At 41.0% G+C, this 24598-nt stretch overlaps 1 protein-coding gene across 3 annotated transcripts in view; it reads left to right on the forward strand.

Annotated features, from left to right (window-relative positions):
- Positions 1 to 851: 851 nt before the first annotated feature.
- LOC115145959 (synaptosomal-associated protein 23) overlaps positions 852 to 24598 on the forward strand; it is a 36067-nt gene continuing 12320 nt past the window's right edge. Inside the window, exon 1 of one of the 3 annotated variants that reach the window (XM_029687671.2) lies at positions 852 to 928. Coding sequence is in view for 1 of the 3 variants with exons in the window: in XM_029687669.2 (XP_029543529.1) it covers positions 20617 to 20645 (29 nt within the window). In the remaining 2 variants the exon portion in view is untranslated. Of the gene's footprint in view, positions 929 to 16487; positions 16596 to 20540; positions 20646 to 24598 lie in introns of those variants that run through there. The other 2 variants (XM_029687670.2, XM_029687669.2) reach the window with 2 other exon arrangements.

Below are 24598 nucleotides of genomic sequence, written 5' to 3' on the forward strand. Positions count from 1 at the left end.
CAACCTCTTGGCAGGCAGCCCTAACTTAATTATACCCTAGAAAGATTTGTGCATGTATCAAATACTATTCGTACATCATATGTTTGCTTTAAAACAATCATGTGGCCAAGGGCGGGGCTATCTTTGACGCAAAGCTTTTCAAAAAAACTTTCGCAAAGTTAGGATTGTTCAGCTAGAGGCACACAACCAAACCAGTTGCTGAATTAGTTTCTTCTCTTAGGTTCAGAAAAGAAAAGAGGGCGAGGCCTTGAGCCCCGAGTTGCATAGACTAAACGCCTGTCCATTTAGTTTGCCCTTGAAGAACAGATTGTTTCGACTACAGACCCTGCAGACCTTCTAGTTCTACAGCAGATTGTTTGTACATACCCAGCCAGCAAATGCTCCGGTTTCCTTAGCGAGAACAGCTGTTTTCATCATTATTTGTTTGGACGCAAAACCTATCCCTGCGTCAGTCACACACAACTCCACTGGAACAATCCATGTTGGTAGACTGAGAAGTCCTTCTCTCTTTCACCAATATCCTTCTTCTATCTTTTCTATTCACACTGTGTTCCTACCCTAAATCTGTATTTCTCACACTCCAGTCCAGCACAGTTTGCAAGAAGTTAGGTGACAGGAAAAGTATTCCTCTCTCTCTCTCTCTCTCTCTCTCTCTCTCTCTCTCTCTCTCTCTCTCTCTCTCTCTCTCTCTCTCTCTCTCTCTCTCTCTCTCTCTCTGTCTGTCTGTCTGTCTGTCTGTCTGTCTGTCCGTCTCTCTCTCTCTCCCGTCCCCCTCCCCTCTTTCTGTGTGTCTCTACTTCCTGTCTCTGTGAACTGCAGTGCTGTCAGGAAGAGGCAGATCAGGGTGGTCAGCCTGCCCTCCCCCTCCTCGGTCCTCTCCTCCACTCCTCTCTTAAACTCCTCCCCCCTTCACACAGCTATACTTCAGGTATGTAAGTTTTAGTTCTATACCTACCCTCTCTTCTCTCCTTGTCCCACTTCTCTCTCTCTCTCTCTCTGTCACTCTTAGTTCCTCAACAGTCACATCTGGCTTTTTCTTATTTTCTCTGTAAGGAGTTTGGAAACTAAAACTATAACACAGCGTTACGTCTTGATTGGGTTTAGCACGAAGAAGAAGGCGTGTTTTAGCTTAAACAGATCCAGATGCCGACCCCTTTAATCCCCCCTCAAACCCAGATCCAGACACGGGAATGTAGGGTAGTATAGCATGTGGTCGGTTTCACAGCTGCAAGCGCACACACTGCACAATGCCATTCTCATTCCCCCCTTCTTTTATAACCTGGATCGAGACTTGAAACCATAGTGAAATGCAGGGTGTGCAGCGTTTCACTGCTAGTGCACAATGGGATTCCCCCTTCTCTATCTAGCCTGGAACCCAACTGAGTTCTTCCCTCTATTTACAGCGTTTCACTCTATGATAAAAACGAAGCAATTCAATGTACATCTTTTCTACTCCTCATCTCAAACCTTACTTCTGATCAAACACATGCAACATATTTCTGAGTTGCGTATGCCTATGAACTGCATACTGTATTGGGAAATCAGTGACTAAACAGATCCCTGGCCATAGATGTCTTGTGTTTGTAATGTAGGCTACAGTTCATTTAAATCTTCGCCAAACGACGGTGTAGAACGTCTTGGCGTTTCAGCCAGTGCGTTTGCTTTGATTGTTTTTGATTGAGCTGTCACTGAAAAATCTAACTGAGATCGGAAAACAAATGATTTTCCTCTTTTCCTTTATGTCACGCAAGAGCGTAGCTGAGCAGATGCTTCCTGTTAGCAGTGTGTGTGACCTCTTCTGGGCAGTGGGTTAGAGAGATAGAGGGGGGGGGGGGGCGAGAGAGAGAGAGAAATGTACACAGAGAAATGTACACACTCAAAGGTTAGAGACTGAACCACAGTGAGCTAGTGCATCACAGTATGCAAGTTCCCTCTTAAATCCATCACTCTAAATTAAAGGGCAATTCCATGCCGGCATAGTCCAGAAATACTTTTGATATCACATACAATATTGTTCTGGCAAATCTCACATAATAATGGAATTGGGAGAAAGGGTGTTTCACATGCTTTTTACATTTGTATCACACCCATTTAAAAAAAATAATAATAATCATGACGAAAGTGGACATTTTAGGCTCTTTTTAGTTCTAAAAATGAAAAACAAACACAGCTGCCACAAATGTAACGCCTTTTGGAGGGTCCGTAGAGTGGGCCGTCAGCTATAGGTGTCACGGATCCCTCCGGAACTGTGTCATTACGCACACCTGGTCCCTAGTCCCATTGATTAGTAATTGTATAAGTGTGATATTTGTCCGTTGGTGCGTGTGAGTACCTGTGCTGTGTGTTTTGGGCTTTCGTGCCCTTGTGGATTGCGCAGATGATTACGGGTCTCGTCCGTGCATTAATCACTGTGCACTGGTGTTTTTTATTCGAGGTACTCCTCACTCTTTTGTTTTGGTTTCAACAATGTGTTTTGTTACGTGTTTGTTTGGTCTTCGTCCCAGTGCCTTTACACGACACGCCGTAATTTGGCCTGAGTAAAAAAAACTATTACATATTCCTGCGCCTGTCTCCCGAATCTCTTCATACCAGCGTGACAATAGGAAAGATAAAACTTGGACACGAGACAGGATATGGAACTACAACAGGACGTGACTTTATTCCAGGACATGCTACCACCATCAATTAGTCAATTAGTTAATGTGACACAGATGAATTTATAGACACAGGTCTGGAATTAGTCATCAATGATGAACATCCAAATATCATCCTTACTCCTGTTAGACTATGATCTGTGAACCGTACATGGAACAGACAACATCTTGGTGTCATTATAGTCCTTATAGTGTGCTCTAAAATAGACAATATGTCTATATTCTGGAGAAAAAAAATTATCACTTTTATTTATTCAACATGAAAAATATTATCGTTAATAACTAAAAAAGTAGCCTTTTTAATTTTGCTTATTTTTTTTAACAATAAACTCTTCAAACACATCGCATTTACAGAGAAATTATAAATTTTATACATACAATTGAAGTCGGAAGTTTACATACAGTGGAGAGAACAAGTATTTGATACACTGCAGATTTTGCAGGTTTTCCTACATACAAAGCATGTAGAGGTCTGTAAGTTTTATCACATGTACACTTCAACTGTGAGAGACGGAATCTAAAACAAAAATCCAGAAAATCACATTGTATGATTTTTAAGTAATTAATTTGCATTTTATTGCATGACATAAGTATTTGATACATCAGAAAAGCAGAACTTAATATTTGGTACAGAGATCATACGTTTCCTGTAGTTCTTGACCAGGTTTGCACACACTGCAGCAGGGATTTTGGCCCACTCCTCCATACCGACCTTCTCCAGATCCTTCAGGTTTCGGGGCTGTCGCTGGGCAATTCGGACTTTCAGCTCCCTCCAAAGATTTTCTATTGGGTTCAGGTCTGGAGACTGGCTAGGCCACTCCAGGACCTTCAGATGCTTCTTAATAAGGAGCCACTCCTTAGTTTCCCTGGCTGTGTGTATCTGGTCGGTGTCATGCTGGAAGACCCAGCCACAACCCATCTTCAATGCTCTTACTGGGGGAAGAAGGTTGTTGGCCAAGATCTCACGATATATGGCCCCATCCATCCTCTCCTCAATACGGTGCAGTCGTCCTGTCCACTTTGCAGAAATGCATCCCCAAAGAATGATGTTTCCACCTCCATGCTTCACGGTTGGGATGGTGTTCTTGGGGTTGTACTCATCCTTCTTCTTCCTCCAAACACGGTGAGTGGAGTTTAGACCAAAAAGCTCTATTTTTGTCTCATCAGACCACATGACCTTCTTCCATTCCTCCTCTGGATCATCCAGATGGTCATTGGCAAACTTCAGACGGGCCTGGACATGCGCTGGCTTGAGCAGGGGGACCTTGCGTGCGCTGCAGGATTTTAATCCATGACGGCGTAGTGTGTTACTAATGGTTTTCTTTGAGACTGTGGTCCCAGCTCTCTTCAGGTCATTGACCAGGTCCTGCCGTGTAGTTCTGGGCTGATCCCTCACCTTCCTCATGATCATTGATGCCCCACGAGGTGAGATCTTGCATGGAGCCCCAGGCCGAGGGTGATTGACCGTCATCTTGAACTTCTTCCATTTTCTAATAATTGCGCCAACAGTTGTTGCCTTTTCACCAAGCTGCTTGCCTATTGTCCTGTAGCCCATCCCAGCCTTGTGCAGGTCTACAAATGTATCCCTGATGTCCTTACACAGCTCTCTGGTCTTGGCCATTGTGGAGAGGTTGGAGTCTGTTTGATTGAGTGTGTGGACAGGTGTCTTTTATAACGAGTTTAAACAGGTGCAGTTAATACAGGTAATGAGTGGAGAACAGGAGGGCTTCTTAAATTAAAACTAACAGGTCTGTGAGAGCCGGAATTCTTACTGTTTGGTAGGTGATCAAATACTTATGTCATGCAATAAAATGCAAATTAATTACTTAAAAATCATACAATGTGATTTTCTGGATTTTTGTTTTAGATTCCATCTCTCACAGTTGAAGTGTACCTATGATAAAAAATTACAGACCTCTACATGCTTTGTAAGTAGGAAAACCTGCAAAATTGGCAGTATATCAAATACTTGTTCTCCCCACTGTATACCTTAGCCAAATACATTTAAACTCAGTTTTTTCCCTGTCTTAGGTCAGTTAGGATAACCACTTTATTTTAAGAACGTGAAATGTCAGAATAATAGTAGAGAGAATTATTTATTTCAGCGTTTATTTCTTTCATCACATTCCCAGTGGGTCAGAAGTTTACATACACTCAATTAGCATTTGGTAGCATTGTCTTTCAATTGTTTAACTTGGTTCAAACATTTTGGGTAGCCTTCCACAAGCTTCCCACAATAAGTTGGGTGAATTTTGGCCCATTCCTCCTGACAGACCTTGTGTAACTGAGTCAGGTTTGGAGGCCTCCTTGCTCGCACACGCTTTTTCAGTTCTGCCCACAAATTTTCAATAAGATTAAGGTCAGGGCTTTGTGATGGCCACTCCAATACCTTGACTTTGTTGTCCTTAAGCCATTTTGCCTCAACTTTGGAAGTATGCTTGGGGTCATTGTCCATTTGGAAGACCCATTTGCGACCAAGCTTTAACTTCCTGACTGATGTTTTGAGATGTTGCTTCAATATATTCACATCACTTTTCTTCCTCATGATGCCATTTATTTTGTGTGCACCAGTCCCTCCTGCAGCAAAGCACCGCCACAACATGATGCTGCCACCCCCGTGCTTCACAGTTGGAATGGTGTTCTTCAGCTTGCAAGCCACCCCCTTTTTCCTCCAAACATAATGATGGTAATTATGGCCAAACAGTTCTATTTTTGTTTCATCAGACTAGAGGACATTTCTCCAAAAAGTACGATCTTTGTCCCCATGTGCAATTGCAAACCGTAGTCTGTATTCTTTATGGTGGTTTTGGAGCAGTGGCTTCTTCCTTGCTGAGAGGCCTTTCAGGTTATGTCGATATAGGACTCGTTTTACTGTGGATATAGATACTTTTGTACCTGTTTCCTCCAGCATCTTCACAAGGTCCTTTGCTGTTGTTCTGGGATCGATTTGCACTTTTCGCACCAAATATGTTAATCTCTAGGAGACAGAACGCGTCTCCTTCCTGAGCGGTATGACGGTTGCGTGGTCCAATGGTGTTTATACTTGCGTACTATTGTTTGTACAGATGAACGTGGTACCTTCAGGCGTTTGGAAATTGCTCCCAAGGATGAACCAGACTTGCGGAGGTCCACCATTTTTTTCTGAGGTCTTGGCTGATTTCTTTTGATTTTCCCATGATGTCAAGCAAAGAGGCACTGAGTTTGAAGGTAGGCCTTGAAATACAGGAACATCTCTAATTGACGCAAATGATGTCAATTAGCCAATCAGAAGCTTCGAAAGCTATGACATCATTTCCTAGAGTTTTCCAAGCTGTTTAAAGGCACAGTCAACTTAGTGCATGTAAACTTCTGACCCACTGGAATTGTGATACAGTGGGTTATAAATAAAATAATCTGTCTGTAAACAATTGTTGTAAAAATTACTTGTGTCATGCACAAAGTAATGTCCTAACCGACTTGCCAAAACTATAGTTTGTTAACAAGAAATATGTGGCGTGGCTGAAAAACGACTTTTAATGACTCCAACCTAAGTTTAAGTAAACTTCCGACTTCAACTGTATATACTGTACGTTGACATTATAGGTCATTAACCAATCACAGTCCTTCTGTAGCATTGCACTTTCAGCAAATCACCAGCAGAGGGAGTTCCCTTTAAATGCATTTTCCCATTCACCGTGCTGGTGGTGCTCATAAAATGTATCAAAACTTCAAAAGTTGCAGAGAGCTCACTCTGACAAACCAGGAGAAATTGGGAGACAGGAGAACATTAGTTATAACCCTTTTAGTTACATTGTACTTGTAATGTAACATTCTTTAACAACCATCTCTGCAATTAGTGTTGTTACAACTTACCCAGGAGCAAGCAACTTAACCCATATGTAAAAATAATAATAATAATAATCCCAGACATGCCACTATGAAAATATTCTGCCATTTGTAACCCTAACATGTAATACATATTACTGTTACCCCAAAGCCCGAACACCCACATGCCAATACCTTTATATTGATACAATCAAGTACCGATACACCCATATCCTACCCTTAAATGCCTATTTCTTACTTATAGCACCCGGTTCTTTTGCCAATACACCACATCCCTCTTACTTGCCTATCTCAGCCCTGTTACCCACTTCCCATAGGCCTGTATTCCTCAAGTCACCAACAGTAACCCTGTATCCAGCTATTCACTGTACACCTCAACCCTGTTATTTGCATATCTTAATCCCATTGAGCTCTGACCTGTATATGCTAATCATTTCATAGATAAACTCAGAGTACAGTGGTATAACACATGTGCCCCATCCTCATTTACTTTTTTCCTACCACAAACTTGTTGCCAGAAATGATTTGAATGGGCAAATATACGGTGAAATAGGTGAAATAAAATGATAATAAAAAAGAGGTCAATCTGGACCCATTACCTGTAGGAACGTTGTGTATCCCTACACCCCATTACTCATATAAACCAGATAAATCCATGGGCATACTCATATTAGACAGGTCCACCCCAGTGCTCAAGCCTTCATAAAAACCAGGTCTAAACTTGTTTACACCTGCACATGTAACCCAATATAGATTTTTTTTTGAACTGGTCTACTGCTATATGTCCTCCCAAATTGTCATAAAAATAGGTGCATTTCAGCCCCAAAATTCATACAGCCATGGTCTACACCTGTACTTCAGCTCCAATTTATCTACCTACAAAGTCTGCACCAGTGCTTGAACCCAATTAGTAATCTAATCCAGGTCTAAATGTGCCAAAGCCTGAATACCCATAAAATGTAAACCAGGACTACCACTGCACCTCAACTCCAGTAGTCCTATAAACCAGGTGTGCAATACTAATATAAACTAGATCTACACCTGCATATATCAGCACAAATGACGATACAAACCAGGTTTACTCCTGTGGTTATGTCTCAATACTCTGATAAACTAGGTCTACCCTTGTGACTATACAGAACAACTCACATAAACCAGGTCTATGATTGTGCAAGAGTGACTAAATAAACCTATTGAAATTAAATATTTGTTATTACACTAATTCAACATACAGTCATGGCCAAAAGTTTTGAGAATGACACAAATATTAATTTCCACACAGTTTTCTGCTTCAGTGTCTTTAGATATTTTTGTCAGATGTTACTATGAAATACTGAAGTATAATTACAAGCATTTCATAAATGTCAAAGGCTTTTATTGACAATTACAGTGGGGCAAAAAAGTATTTAGTCAGCCACCAATTGTGCAAGTTCTCCCACTTAAAAAGATGAGAGAGGCCTGTAATTTTCATCATAGGTACACTTCAACTATCACAGACAAAATGAGAAGAAAGAAAATCCAGAAAATCACATTGTAGGATTTTTAATTAATTTATTTGCAAATTATGGTGGAAAATAAGTATTTGGTCACCTACAAACAAGCAAGATTTCTGGCTCTCACAGACCTGTAACTTCTTCTTTAAGAGGCTCCTCTGTCCTCCACTCGTTACCTGTATTAATGGCACCTGTTTGAACTTGTTATCAGTATAAAAGACACCTGTCCACAACCTCAAACAGTCGCACTCCAAACTCCACTATGGCCAAGACCAAATAGCTGTCAAAGGACACCAGAAACAAAATTGTAGACCTGCACCAGGCTGGGAAGACTGAATCTGCAATAGGTAAGCAGCTTGGTTTGAAGAAATCAACTGTGGGAGCAATTATTAGGAAACGGAAGACATACAAGACCACTGATAATCTCCCTCGATCTGGGACTCCACGCAAGATCTCACCCCGTGGGGTCAAAATGATCACAAGAATGGTGAGCAAAAATCCCAGAACCACACGGGGGACCTAGTGAATGACCTGCAGAGAGCTGGGACCAAAGTAACAAAGCCTACCATCAGTAATACACTACGCCGCCAGGGACTCAAATTCTGCAGTGCCAGACGTGTCCCCCTGCTTAAGCCAGTACATGTCCAGGCCCGTCTGAAGTTTGCTAGAGAGCATTTGGATGACCCAGAAGAAGATTGGAAGAATGTCATATGGTCAGATAAAAATATAACTTTTTGGTAAAAACTCAACTCGTTGTGTTTGGAGGACAAAGAATGCTGAGTTGCGTCCAAAGAACACCATACCTACTGCGAAGCAAGGGGGTGGAAACATCATGCTTTGAGGCTGTTTTTCTTCAAAGGGACCAGGACGACTGATTCATGTAAAGGAAAGAATGAATGGGGCCATGTATCGTGAGATTTTGAGTGAAAACCTCCTTCCATCAGCAAGGGCATTGAAGATGAAACGTGGCTGGGTCTTTCAGCATGACAATGATCCCAAACACACCGCCCGGGCAACGAAGGAGTGGCTTCGTAAGAAGCATTTCAAGGTCCTGGATTGGCCTAGCCAGTCTCCAGATCTCAACCCCATAGAAAATCTTTGGAGGGAGTTGAAAGTCCGTGTTGCCCAGCAACAGCCCCAAAACATCACTGCTCTAGAGGAGATCTGCATGGAGGAATGGGCCAAAATACAAGCAACAGTGTATGAAAACCTTGTGAAAACGTTTGACCTCTGTCATTGCCAACAAAGGGTATTTAACAAAGTATTGAGATAACCTTTTGTTATTGACCAAATACTTATTTTCCACCATAATTTGCAAATAGATTCATAAAAAATCCTACAATGTGATTTTCTGGATTTTTTTTCTCATTTTGTCTGTCAAATTACAGGGCTCTCTCATCTTTTTAAGTGGGAGAACTTGCACAATTGGTGGCTGACTAAATACTTTTTTGCCCCACTGTACATGAAGTTGATAAAAAGAGTCAATATTTGCAGTGTTGACCCTTCTTTTTCAAGACCTCTGCAATCCACACTGGCATGCTGTCAATTAACTTCTGGGCCCCACTGATGGCAGCCCATTCTTGCATAATCAATGCTTGGAGTTTGACAGAATTTGTGGGGTTTTGTTTGTCCACCCACCTCTTGAGGATTGACCACAAGTTCTCATTTGGGATTAAGGTCTGGGGAGATTGGTTTTGTTCCCCGAGCCACTTAGTTATCACTTTTGCCTTATAGCAAGGTGCTCCATCATGCTGGAAAAGGCATTGTTTGTCACCAAACTGTTCCTGGATGGTTGGGAGAAGTTGCTCTCGGAGGATGTGTTGGTACCATTCTTTATTCATGGCTGTGTTCTTAAATTGTGAGTGAGCCCACTCCCTTGGCTGAGAAGCAACTCCACACATGAATGGTCTCAGGATGCTTTACTGTTGGCATGACACAGGACTGGTATGGTAGTAAGCACTCACCTTGTCTTCTCCGGACAAGCTTTTTTCCGGATACCCCAAACAATCGGAAAGGGGATTCATCAGAGAAAATGACTTTACCCCAGTCCTCAGCAGTCCAATCCCTGTTTATTTTGCAGAATATCAGTCTGTCCCTGATGTATTTCCTGGAGAGAATTGGCTTCTTTGCTGTCCTTCTTGACACCAGGCCATCCTCCAAAAGGCTTTGCCTCACTGTGCGTGCAGATGCACTCACACCTGCCTGCTGCCATTCCTGAGCAAGCTCTGTACTGGTGGTGCCCCGATCCCGCAGCTGAATCAACTTTAGGAGATGGTCCTGGCGCTTGGGTGCCCTGAAGCCTTCTTCACAACAATAGAACCCCTCTCCTTGAAGTTTTTGATGATCCGACAAATGGTTGATTTAGGTGCAATCTTACTGGCAGCAATATCCTTGTTTGTCAAGCCCTTTTTGTGCAAAGCATTGATGACGGCACGTGTTTCCTTGCAGGTAAGCATGGTTGACAGAGGAAAAACAATGATTCCAAGCACCATCCTCCTTTTGAAGCTTCCAGTCTGTTATTCCAACTCAATCAGCATGACAGAGTGATCTCCAGCCTTGTCCTCGTCAACACTCACACCTGTGGTCCTTTTGTGGAAGGGCTGACATTCAGTGGAAATGTTTTTGGGGGATTGTCACGTCCTGACCTTAGTTCCTTTTTTATGTCTCTGTTTTAGTTTGGTCAGGGCGTGAGTTGAGGTGGGCATTCACTGTTTTTGTTCTAGGTTTTTATATTTCTTCTTTTGGCCTGGTATGGTTCCCAATCAGAGGCAGCTGTCAATCGTTGTCTCTGATTGAGAACCATACTTAGGTAGCCTGTGTTCCCACTATGAGGTGTGGGTAGTTGTTCTCTGTGTAGTGTATGTCACCTGACAGAACTGTTTCGTTTCTTCCTTTCACTTTGTTATTTTGTTTCGTGTGTTCAGTCTAATAAATTAACATGGACACTTACCACGCTGCATATTGGTCCGATCCTTCCTACTCCTCCTCAGACGACGAAGAGATTCGTTACAGGGATTCAGTTCATTTGCATGGCAAAGAGGGACTTTGCAATTAATGCAATTCATCTGATCACTCTTCATAACATTCTGGAGTATATGCAAATTGCCATCATACAAACTGAGGTAGCAGTCTTTGTGAAAATTAAGATTTGTGTCATTCTCAAAACTTTTGGCCACGACTGTACTATATGGGTCTATACATGGCCAATTCTCCCTAAAATATTACTTTTTAAAGTCAAAACCATTGATTTATAAACATATGTAAAGGCTAAGGGATGGATTGAAATTTACATGATGGGTACCTGGAGGAAAATGGGGGAAGGTCATGCTTTTTCAATTTCAGTCAAGGGGAGTGTTAAGTATTTTTTTAAATCTAGTCCAGGGGAGGGTCATGTAATTTGTAATGGATGAAATGTAAATATTTATCAGTGTTTTAGAATGTGTTGCTTATTAGGCTATAATAACTGAGGGGGTTGAATTGAGGGGGTATGAGAGGGTAAACCATAAGCCTACTTTTTATTAAAGAAAAGGCCTTTTTAGTTTAACATTTTGAAGAACATTAAACAGATCAGATTATGTAAAGTGATCTAATAACAGCACTTTGGTCCACGATGATTTATGCTAGAAACAAAAGACCCGGGAAGACTCCAAAGTATATGGGGATGTCATTGTTTTGTTTCATTGACATTCAGAGGCTGAGCTACAACCTTCTTTAGCCGAGGAGACTGGAAAAATGGACTTTGCTTGGGAAGTAATCCAATTCTGTCACTATCAATTGATTAATCCTTTCACTTTCTGTACAATAGAAGATGTTTAAACCCAGCCAGCTTTTAGGGTGACCTTCTCTCATTGGGTTAAGCCACGGAAGAATAGTAGCCAGCAGGTAAAGCTTATATTTGTCTGCGTCAGTAGGTCTACTCTGTCTGTGGTGGAAAGATAGGCCTAACTTTTGTTTGAAAGCACCATGCTCAGATTCCTAATGAAGTCTCGGGTTGAATTATTTGCGAAACAAGACACACTGATTTGGCAGTAAATAAATATGATAAGATGAACACCTAGGCCTATCTCTCTGTCCATTCTTATCCTGTAATTTTGGTAATATTTGTGGTATTAAAAACGATTCTGCTAATATGTCAAATGATGTAGAGTTGCATGAAATGTTTAAAAGTCTATTTTTTTCTCTGGCCTGCAAACACGATGATAGATTCATGCTTTTACTATAAAGATCTATCCACCCCTACTCTTGTCCACGGTGGTCTGCGAACCCACATCCTTCTAGCCTGCAGCCCTTCGCACTATCAAAATTCCTGCTTTGCCATGTAATGTTTTCAAGACGAAGAAGAGGTTATGAAACTGTACTACCAAGGCTCTGGTCTTTTCAATAAGTGAGGGTAAACTGTAGACATGTTCTCTGCTATCCACTTTATGTTTAAAGTATTATTGTGGGTATAGGGGAGGGTCACTTGTTTTTTTCAAGCGTTCAGGGAGGGTTTAGGTCAAATGTATTTTGCTTAAGGGAGGCCAACCATTTTTATTTTAAGGGGGTCCGATTTTCTCCGTGTAATCCTTATTATAAATAGCGTTCACTCCCTATTGGATGAGGCCAAAATCATCTGTAAGATCATCTTGATCGAGTATATTCATAACCCAACTCAACTTCAATCTACTGAAAAAAGAATACATCTCCTATGATTAAATATACACTGAGTGTATAAAACATTAGGAAGACCTAGTCTTTCCATGACAGACTAACCAGGTGAATCCAGGTGAAAGCTACAGTACGGTCCCTTATGGATGTAACCTACTAAATTCACTTCAATCAGCGTAGCTAAATGGGAGGAGACAGGTTAAACAAGGATTTTTAAACCTTAAGACAATTGAGACATGGATTGTGTATGTGTGCCATTCAGAGGAAGAATGGGCAAGACAAAGATTGTGCCTTTGAACAGGGTATGGTAGTAGGTGGCATACGCACCGATTTGAGTGTGTCAAGAACTGCAACGCTGCTGGGTTCTGTCCTGTGTGTATCAAGAATGGTCTGCCACCCAAAAGACATCCAGCCAACTTGACACAACTGTGGGAAGCATTGGAGTCAACATGGGCCAGCATCCCTGTGGAATGCTTTCGACATGGAGTCCATGCCCCGACAAATTGAGGCAAAAGGGGGGGGGGGGGGGGTTGCAACTCAATATTAGGAAGGTGTTCCTAATGTTTTGTACACTCAGTGAATATAAAAAGTTGGAGCCACTGTATTTTCCCATAAGTCATAAATGTGACTGCTAAGGAATTTTCATATACAGTCTAGTGGCGACGAGTCATTCAAAATTAGCTAATAAAGTCGCTTACAAACATGGTCTCTTTCTTGAGTCAGGCAGCTCCAAAATGCAGATGTTTCAGCCTAGCTCAGTGGAAGGGCAGCCGGTGGAATATACAGAGCGTAGGCGTTGGTAATATTCTCTAGTTGCGCCGTGATTGGCTCAGTGTTCTGTCACTCTCCAGAGATGTTCGATCGGGTTCAAGTCCAGGCTCTGGCTGGGCCACTAAAGGACATTCAGAGACTTATCCTGAAGATGGGTGTACTTCTGGAGGATTCTCCGATCTCCACAGAGGAACTATAGAGCTATATCAGAGTGACCATCAGGTTCTTGGTCACCTCCCTGACCAAGGCCCTTCTCCCCCGATTGCTCAGTTTGTCCGGGTGGCCAGCTCTAGGAAGAGTCTTGGTGGTTCCAAACATCTTCCATTTTAAGAATGATAGAGGCCACTGTGTTCTTGGGTACCTTCAGTGCTGCAGAAATGTTTTGGTACCCTTCCCCAGATCTGTGCCTATACACAATCCTGTTGGAGCTCTACTGCCATTTCTTCGACCTCATGGCTTGGTTTTTGGTCTGACATGCACTGTCAACTGTGGGACCATATATAGTCAGGTGTGTGCCAAATCATGTCCAATTGATTGAATTTACCACAGTTTGACTCCAATCAAGTTGTAGAAACATCTCAAGGATGATCAATGGAAACAGGATGCACCTTAGCTCAATTTTCGAGTCTCATAGCAAAGGGTCTGAATACTTCTGTAAATAAGTTATTTTTGTTTTTTTATTTTAATAAATTGGCAAAAATTCTAAATTCCTATAATCGCTTTGCCATTATGGGGCATTGTGTGTTGATGAGAAGAATTTAGTTTTTTTAATCCAATATAGAAGAAGGCCGTAACAAATGGTGTAAAAAGTCAAGGGGTCTGAATGAATACTTTCCGAATGCACTGTATATACAAAAGTATGTGGACAACCCTTCAAATTAGTGGATTTGGCTATTTCAGCCACACCCATTGCTGACAGGTGTATAAAATCAAGCACAGCCATGCAGTCTCTATATACAAACATTGGCAGTAGAATGGCCCATTCTAGAATGGCCCATACATCATAGGATGCCACCTTTCCAACAAGTAATTTCGTCAAATTTCTATCATGCTAGAGCTGCCCCGGACAACTGTAAGTGCTGAACATTCTAAAAACCTGTTTTAGAATAAGGCTGTAACGTAACAACATGTGGAAAAAGGATAAGGGGTCTGAATACTTTCCAAATGCACTGTACAATCACAAAGCCACCGGGATTATGCATTACCAGGACGTGACTCAGAGCATGAGCTGACCAGCTAGCAAGTGTCTTCATTGACATTTTCAACCTCTCCCTGCGCCAGTCTGTAATACCTACATAGTCCCTGTGCCCAAAAATGCCAAGGTACATGCTTAGTTCCTTCCCTCACTCCCTGTTCACCCACGACTGCGTGGCTATGCACGACTCCAACACCATCATTGTTTGCCGACGACATGATGGTGGTAGGCCATGAGAAAGACAAAGGAGCTAATTGTAGACTGCAGGAAGAGAGCAGAGCAAACCCCATTCACATTGACTGGACTTTGGTGGAGAAGGTTGAGAGCTTTAAGTTCCTTGGTGTCCACATCACTAGGAACTATCATGGTCCAAACAAACCAACACAGCGTTGAAGACAACGCCTCTTCCCCCTCAGGAGGCTGAAAATATTTGGCATGGGTTCTCAGATCCTCAAAAAGATCTACAGCTGCACCATCAATGTACCCACTGGACTCTAACCCCACACTCACACATACTACACTGACACTCCAACACACACACTGATACACACACATTCCTTCACACATGCTGAGCGCTGCAAGCAGAGCAGGGACCTGAGTAAGTGATAGGAGAAGCACCAGCACGCGTGCACTTCATGACATGCTGTGTGAAAAACAATTGCCTACTTTTCAGTGTTCGTGCTACCCGGGATCCTTGGGACGTCCATCCAAAAAATTGATATGTTTTATTGTCACATACTCCAGATAGTACCGTTTTATGAAGCATGTTACAAATACAATTTGACTTGATGAGCTTGGCACCTTAAACATTGTAATGGGTGCTGGAAAAAAGCTCTCATGGGATTACATCCTAACTTGATGTTGGTGGGCAAAGACTCTGCACCAAGACAGTGGGTGTTTCTCAATATGCATAATACCGTGCTCCACACTCTAATTCTCCGAGTACGTTCTTGTGAGGACGAGAGTGTGGAGAACGCATAAAACATTACATTTGAGATTACATCACTCTCCCTAGCTACTCTATTACCTCACGCTGCACCTCCCCATTCACTGAACCTTCTTCCAGCTAGGACAATGGCAACCAAAGAGACTAAAGAAGATATACACAAAGCAAACATTTGACTTCATAATTATCAGCTAGCTATATGTGAATTGAAATAATCTAGCTAGAAAGCTAGTTAAACAGGAAAAAATGACCTAAAACGAATGTTACGCAAGGTAGATGCAACCAATTCTTTGTGGCTATGTAGCTACCAAACAGCAGTAGCTAGCCAGTTCACCTTATTGAATTACTATGGGCTTGCGATCTATACACACTTCTGCGGGTATAGTAGGCAGGTTAACATGCCAAAATGAACACCGAATGTATTTATTAACATATCAAGATAAAATATTGTAATCAGGCTACATATGAGATGTGAATGGGCAACATTTCATTCCGAAGTCAGTTTATTTTTCTCTCGCTTCAGCTCAAATAGTGGCCATCGATTTCAATAAATTTTTCTTGTTTTTTTACATGGTTACATCATAGTTTGTGCATACTTTCTGTTGAAGCTTGCATACTTTTATTTCCCTTTTGACCTACTTTTTTTATGACATGATAGACAATCTGGGGAATCAAGTGTCAAACAAACATGAAGATGGCTAGAGGCAATCAAGATGGCGTGTCCTCGACAAGGGAGGAGGGGACGTTACTGCAGCAACCAAGGGGGGGAGACTGACATATAAAAATCATAAATATAAAATATGTTTGGTATATAATCCACTTGTCATTGTAATCAAATATCAGAACAGTAGCTACAGATACCACTGTAAACAGTAAGCTACACAAACTTAGCTGTTAAGGTGTGATCCAACGCATGCGCAAATCGCCTTCCGCCACTTGTGGAATCATATGACAGGACATGCGCACCATCGACTCTCAGTCCATATCAATGAATTTCAGAAATTGCAAAGATCACATACGGATAACCTGAAGAAGGATATTTTTCCTATTTGGGAAGCGTAGCAGTAAGTAGCTTTCATCCAGAAGACAACCCATTGTCATTATGTGTTCATCCATCAAATTATCCACAGTCGGGGAGTTTTACGCGACTTGTCTGTGTTGTGTGAGAGGAACTAGCAAGCCTAGCTGGCTTCCACTGCTAGCGGATCTAACAATTACAGGTAGTATGCTGTGTTGGGCTAGCACGACATACTTAATTACAGGAAGACGTTAATGCTTTTAGTGTGTCGGGACGAAGTTTAGAGCATTACAAGTTACTTGAAAAAACTGACACCAACCAGATTCCTGTTGGAACATTCCAAAAATTATACCCACCCAGCGAAGTTAGCAAAATAAAGTTGGTGACAGTTTTTCCAAGTAACTTTTAATAAGTACAAGGTTGCCAACAAACAACGCATACAAAGTAGCAACGCATACGAACCTAGCTAACTAGCTGCCGAATAGGCATCAACTCGCCACGTAGTTTATTTTTTATGTTTGTCCATAGGCTACCAGAGTGAGAACAGACATTTATCGGAATAAACGTGATGAGTGAAAAACGGAATGAAATAGCCCACTCCCTACCCTGTATCTTATTCTGCCGCTATACAACTTTGTATGTGTTGTTTGTTACCAACCTTGTTATTTACAACGTTTTTGGAACAGATTCATGTTGGAAGGTTCGACAAATAATACCCACCCAACTTCGCTAGCTAGCTCCCTTTTGCTAGAATACCTAACAACTCCTTTGGTGTTTGGGTGTCTGTTTGTGATCACCTTGTTACAGTACAGCTGGCCTAACTGTACTTGTCAGCTGATGACCAAGCACGTCCAGCTAGTTACACTGTAACTGCAGCTAACCCCAATGAACTCATACATGAATATCAACACACACAGCAGTGGAATCACCCACATTGCTACAACTTTGCAGATAAATGATTAACAGGTGTCATGATCATGAGGTTGTGTTTGAAATAGGGGTCGACTGATTATGATTTTTCAACTTCGATACTGATTATTGGAGGACCAAAAAAAGCCGATGCCAATTTTTACATTTATTTGTAATAATAATGACAATTACAACCATACTGAATGAACACTAATTTTAACTCAATATAATACATGAATAAAATCAATTTAGTCTCAAATAATGAAACATGTTCAATGTGGTTAAAATAATGCAAGAACACAGTGTTGGAGAAGGAAGTCAAAGTGCAACATTTGCCATGTTAAATTTTTTTTTTAAAAGCTAACGTTTAAGTTCCTTGCTCAGAACATGACAACATATGAAAGCTGATGGTTCCTTTTAACATGAGTCTTCAATATTCCAAGTTAAGTTTTAGGTTGTAGTTGTTATAGGACTATTTCTCTCTCTACCATTTGTATTTCATATTCCTTTGAGTATTGGATGTTCTTATAGGCACTATAGTATTGCCAGCCTAATCTCGAGAGTTAATAGGCTTGAAGTCATAAACAGCACTGTGCTTCAAACATTAAGAAGAGCTCTTTGGATTAATGCTTACGAGCCTGCTGTTGCCTACCACCGCTCAGTCAGACTGCTCTATCAAATCGTAGTCTTAATTATAATAAACACACAGAAATACGAGCCTTTGGTCAGTAATATGGTCAAATCCGGAAACTATTGTTTCGAAAACAAAACATTTTATTCTTTCAGTGAAAATACAGAACCGTTCCATATTTTATCTAACGGGTGGCAACCCTAAGTCTAAATATTGCTGTTACATTTCACAACCTTCAATGTTATGTCATAATTATGTAAAATTCTGGCAAATTAATTAGTCTTTGTTAGGAAGAAATGGTATTCACATAGTTCGCAACGAGCCAAGCGGCCCAAACTCCTGCATATACCCTGACGCGAATGCACTTTTTCTTAAATCATCACCCGTTTGTCGAAGTAGGCTGTGATTCGATGATAAATTAACAGGCACCAAATTGATTATATGCATCTTAGGACAAGCTAGTTAAAAGAGTAATAGTGTCAACCATGTGTAGTTAGTTTTTTTTTTATACGTTAAGTTTAATGCTAGCTAGCAACTTACCTTGGCTCCTTGCTGCACTCGCGTAACAGGTGGTCAGCCTGCCACGCAGTCTTCTTGTGGATTGCAATGTAATCAACCATAATCGGCGCCCAAAAATGCAGATTATCGATTGTTATGAAAACTTGAAGTCGGCCCTAATTAATTGGCCATGCCGATTTTAATCGCTCAACCTGTATTGCCATCAAATGATATGTTGACCAATGGATACCTACTGAATGTAACGTTTTAGCTAAGTGGATTGGTAGTTATATGTACTTGGTAATTATCAGAAATAGCTAATTTTATCAACATCTATAACTTTTACCTGTAAAGACTTGTACATTTGTTCTGATCTGGGATATGAAACCCACAGCTAAATCATTATACTCAGCAAAAATATAAACACAACAATTTTACTGAGTTACAGTTCATATAAGTAAATCAGTCAATTTTAAGTAAATTAGGCCCTAATCTATGGATTTCACATGACTGGACAGGGGTGAAGCCATGGGTGGGCCTTGGAGGGCATGGGTCCACCCACTGGGGAGCCAGGCCCAGCCAATCAGAATGAGTTTTTCCCCACAAAATGGCTTTATTACAGTGGTGGAAAAAGTACCCAAATATCATGCTTGAGTAAAAGTAAAGCTTCCTTAAAAGAAATTGAAAGTCACCAATTAAAATACTACTTCAGTAAAAGTCTACAAGTATTTGTTTTTAAATATACTTACGTATGAAAAGTAAATAATTTTCTAATTCCTTATATTAAGCAACCCAGATGGCACGATTTTATTTTCTTTCATTTACAGATATCCCGGGGCACAATTCAACAGTCAGACATAAGTTTAGTGAGTCTGCCAGATCAGAGGCACTAAGGATGACCAGTGATGTTCTCTTTATGAGTGTGTGAATTTGAGAATGTTCCTGTCCTGCTAAGCATTCAAATTGTAACAAGTACTTTTGTGTGTCAGGGAAAATGTAAGGATTAAAAAGTACATTATATTCTTTAGGAATGTAGTGGTGTAAATGTTGTCAAAAATATAAATAGTAAACTACAGATACCCCCAAACGACTTAAGTTGTACTTTAAAGTAGTTTTACTTAAGTACTTTACACCACTGCTTTATTACAGACACAAATACTCCTCAGCCTCTCTAGATATTCTTGCAGGTGATGAAGCTGGAGGTCCTGGGCTGGGGTGGATACACGTGGTCTGCGGTTGTGAGGCTGGTTGGACATACTGCCAAATTATCTAAACTGACGTTGGAGGTGGCTTATGGTAGAGAAATGAACATTAAATTATCTGACAACAGTTCTGGTGGACATTACTGCAGTCAGCATCCCAATTGTGCGCTCCTTCAAAACTTGAGACATCTGTGGCATTGTTGTGACAAAACTGCACATTTTAAAGTGGTCTTTTATTGGCCTCGGCACAATGCACCTGTGTAATGATCATGCTGTTTAATCAGCTTCTTCATTTGCCACACCTGTCAGGTTAATGGATTATCTTAGCAAAGGGGAAATAATGACTGTAACATATGTAAACAAATGTGTGCACAACATTTGAGAGAAATAAGCTTTTTGTGCATAAGGAACATTTCTGGGATTTTATTTCAGCTCATGAAACATGGGACCAACACTTTACATGTTGCATTTTTATATTTTTGTTCAGTGTATTAGGCATTATAAGAAGGTGGTGAGAAATTGATAAACTTTTCTGTTCTGGTAATTATTACCTATCTTGTACTAGAGATCTCAAATCACTTGGCAGACAAATGCATGGTCAGGTAGTGCCATATGCTACCTCTGTGTGTAGCTATTGCCATAAGACATTGTCAGCATGAACAACCTAAGTATGAAAGAAAAGAACGGAACGGAGGGATGTCATGTTGTAGTTGTTGAAACCTAACCTGGAGGAACTGGTTTGAGTAGAAGAGCAGGAAATGTGTGTTGTGTTGTGGAGGCATGTATGGATCAGCAGGCTAGTTAAAACACTACAGTAGTTGGGCTGTATGGAGTGGAACGGTGGAAAGATGAATAGGTATGTACAGTAGATTTAATTGCAGTTAATCCTCATTGTTTTCATAATCATAAATGTGTGTATGTGTGGTGTATTGCTGCTGGGTGTAGTGTGACAAAGTATTTTTATGGTGTGAAATTGAGGACCATTTGGTGGATCATAGGGTGATGTAGCAATAGCCTATGTGTTAGGCTTACCATAAAGAATGAGCAGCAGGGTTGTTCCATGTCATTTCAGCAAGCCTTGACACCCACCATCCGGAAGCATTATTTTGTTGAAAAATAATTTGATCTCTGAGAAATTAAGGGAATTGATTGCACCCAAATTGGCCATTTTTAATTTATAGGATTCATATAATATTAAATCATTTTTGTGTCTAACATCCTATTTGGACAACTTTTTTTCTAACAATGGGTAAGACATGAGGAATCAAAAGTGGTTAAAGGTCATTCTACACTTCATATCCAAATAATCCATAAGTAACATTGTTGAGTTACACGATACATTTCTAGATCCTTTTAGGATGATTTGGACATGAATCGTGATGATGCTAATATAGGTACCATTGACACACATGCTGAAAAGTTACCATTTGAAACAGTGGCCAGGTAATACAACCAACGCATGGGTTGCTGTCATACCAGAAGGGTATCCTACGGGTATACTACTCAGGGTTTTTAAAGCTAACCAGCTTCAGTTAGCTTTACATTCCAGCTCACACTTCATCCGCACTACGACGGTGGATATTGATTGTCCGCCTGCCTCTAAATCTAGCAGGTTAGAGATGGGGAAAAAATAGGATTGACCTAAACATACAGTGGGGTCTGAAATCGACACCCATGATAAAGATCAAAAAGTGACTAAACACTGAGATGTATTGTTTGCTCAGACAAATGAGGAGATTATATTAATTTGTGCTAATGGAATTGCTCAAAGAAAGATTTTGTTTCAGAAGTGTACTTACTATGCCTGTGATATGTGGTTGTCCCACCTAGCTACCTTAAGATGAATGCACTAAGTAACTGTAAGTCGATCTGGATAAGAGCGTCTGCTAAATGACTCCAATGTAACTGCGCGTGCATGTCGCACATCCAATGGCAAACTATTCATTGATACAACACTGAAACGTCAATGCATGGGTGAGTCAGTGCCACATTTTAATTTGTGCCGAAATCAAAATGAAGAAAGTTACCTTTCACACAGGTTATAGTGTGAAATAGGCTTTTAGAAGTGCTGCCTTTAATTTATTACTAATCCTTAAAGGGATATTTCAGTATTTTGCCAATGAGGCCCTTCGTGGATAACATGTTCATGTCTCTGTGTCCAGTATGAAGGAAGTTAGAGGTAGTTTCACAAGCCAATGGTATCTAGCATCTTAAAATAATAATCACCTAATAGCAGGAACACCACCATCTAGTGGTCAGAACCTTGTAATATTAGGATGTAGAATGGGACATAAACCCAACTATTTAAATTACTAATTTCTCAGAACGGGGGGAGAGGACATCACCAAATTCACTGAGAACACGTTACATAGGATGAAGAAACAATACTTCGAGACGCAGCTACACACTACTTGTCAAACAGAAAACTCATACTATATACTCATTGTCAATTTGAGTGCAATTAATTAGGTTTATTTCACAGATATTATATTTTAACAAAATAATGTTGCAGGAATGCTAATCTTATCTGTTTCTACATTTACATTTAAGTCATTTCTAACAGAAATGATTTCAGAAAAATCTGAGACTGTGGGTGTCAATCCTCTTTCTTGTGCTTTTTGAAGTGGAACGACCCAGCACTCTGAAGAGTGAGACATTTCCCGTCTATCTGAAATGTGCTGATTGTGTTCTTAAGTTTGAGATGGTATCTTTACAGGAATATAGCCTCTCGTTTTTTGAATCCAACTTGAAATTTAGAAGTTCAGCGTTTAGGCCAACAATATTTAGGGAAAGGCTATAGTGTGAAATAGGCTTTAAAAGTGCTGTCTTTTTATTTTATTACTACTAATTAAAGTAATACTTTTGGTTTGTTCTGAAATCATTTGTTATAAACTGGACCGTTTTCTCAATCTCTTAATTCAAAGACTCAATCATGGACACTCTTACTGACAGTTGTGGCTGCTTTGTGTGATGTGCTGTTGTCTGTGCCCAATAATGTTTGTACCATGTTTTGTGTTGCAACCATGTTGTTATGTTGTGTGGCTACTATGCTGTGTTGTCTTAGGTATCTCTTTATGTAGTGTTGTATCTCTTGTTGTGATGTATTGTGTGTGTGTATTGTCCTATATTTATATTGTATGTCTTTTTAATTAGTTCTTAACTGACTTGCCTAGTTAAATAAAAGTACGCAGTTAGGCATATGAAAAGTCAACTGAACATCACTAACAGTCAGCCAACCATCCCCTTTCCCTGTTTTTGTAGTGTGTGGGGAAGTTATAGTTCAGGGGTTATTGCAAAAACAGGAAATAGTTACTCTAAGCAGGTCCAAAGGAAAAGGGGGGAGCAGGAGAGGTAAAGTGAGCCCTAGATACTGAACTTCAACTAGACCCTCGATAGGCCTACATCTGGGCTAGGCTATGCCTGCTGGTCCAAACTGTCAGTACCCCTCTGGTACCAAAGCATCTTAATTGCAGCGATCTTCCATCAAAGAGCTGGTCAGCATTTCACACATGAACCTTGAACAGAACATACACTACATAACTAAAAGTATGTGGAGACCTGCTCGTCGAACATCTCATTCCATATTCAGGTGTTCGATTGGAGCTGAGATTAGGGCTGTGTGCAGGCCAGTCAAGTTCTTCCCCACCGATCTCGACAAACCGTTTCTGTATGGACCTTGCTTTGTGCACGGGGGCATTGTCATGCTGAAACAGGGAGGGGCCTTTCCCAAACTGTTGCCTCAAGGTTGGATGCGCAGAATTGACAGATGATTTTTACGCGCTTTTTAGCACTTGCCGGTCCCGTTCTGTGAGCTTGTGTGGGCCTACCACTTTCCGGCTGAGCCGTTGTTATGCCTAGAAGTTTCCACTTCACAGTAACAGCACTTACAGTTGACTGGGGCAGCTCTAGCAGGGCAGAAATTTGACGAACTGACTTGTTGGAAAGGCGGCATCCTATGACAGTGCCACGTCAAGTCACTGAGCTCTTCTGTAAAACCATTCTACTGCCAATGTTTGTCTATGGAGATTGCACGGCGGTGTGCTCGATTTTTATATACCTGTCAGCAATGGGTGTGGCTGAAATGGCCAAATCCACTCATTTGAAGGGGTGTCCACACTATATATATACACACACACACAAGTATATCTTCTGCTGCTTTTCTCAAATGCAGTCCACATGAATAGTGTTGTGATGTCATGTGAGCCATTAAACACTCTGGCTCCATTCCAATATCTATGCTAGTTTAGATATTGGAACACACGGGCACTAAAACATGTGACTAAAACCGTCTCTCTCTGTCATAACCCAGTGGAGAATCCAGTGCAGCTTGTCAACACCAAGTGTGACATCCAGTGCTAATGTGTTCCTGACTGTGGCTGCCACGTTACAGTGGTGCCAAACGCATGATCCTCATTTCCCTATCAAGCGCTCCTTATCACCAGCCTCCTCATTGTCAGCATGCTTTCTGCTTAACAACACCAGGCCCTAATGTCACTGACAAGGAACCCGCCTGCTGCTGTTTCCTTTTCCACATTCCAACATTGGGCTGGCAGGAAAATAATCTCATTTGTTTAATGTTTTGCATAATTTCCCTTTATGTAGGCCTAAGTCAAACGTTTTTTATGTAGTTCCATAGTATGCCATTTCTGTCCGCAAACTTAAATGGTACCTTTTCAGACAACTTTTTAAAATGTATATCTGTGATCCTGATACAACCTTATGACCCCCCCCATCTTTCTCCAACTTGCTCTCCCTCTCCACTCCCTGTCCTTTCCCACACTCCTTCCATCCCTCTCTCTCTCTCTCTCC

The sequence above is a fragment of the Oncorhynchus nerka genome, linkage group LG18 (genome assembly GCF_034236695.1).
Source record: "Oncorhynchus nerka isolate Pitt River linkage group LG18, Oner_Uvic_2.0, whole genome shotgun sequence".
NCBI lineage: Eukaryota > Metazoa > Chordata > Actinopteri > Salmoniformes > Salmonidae > Oncorhynchus > Oncorhynchus nerka.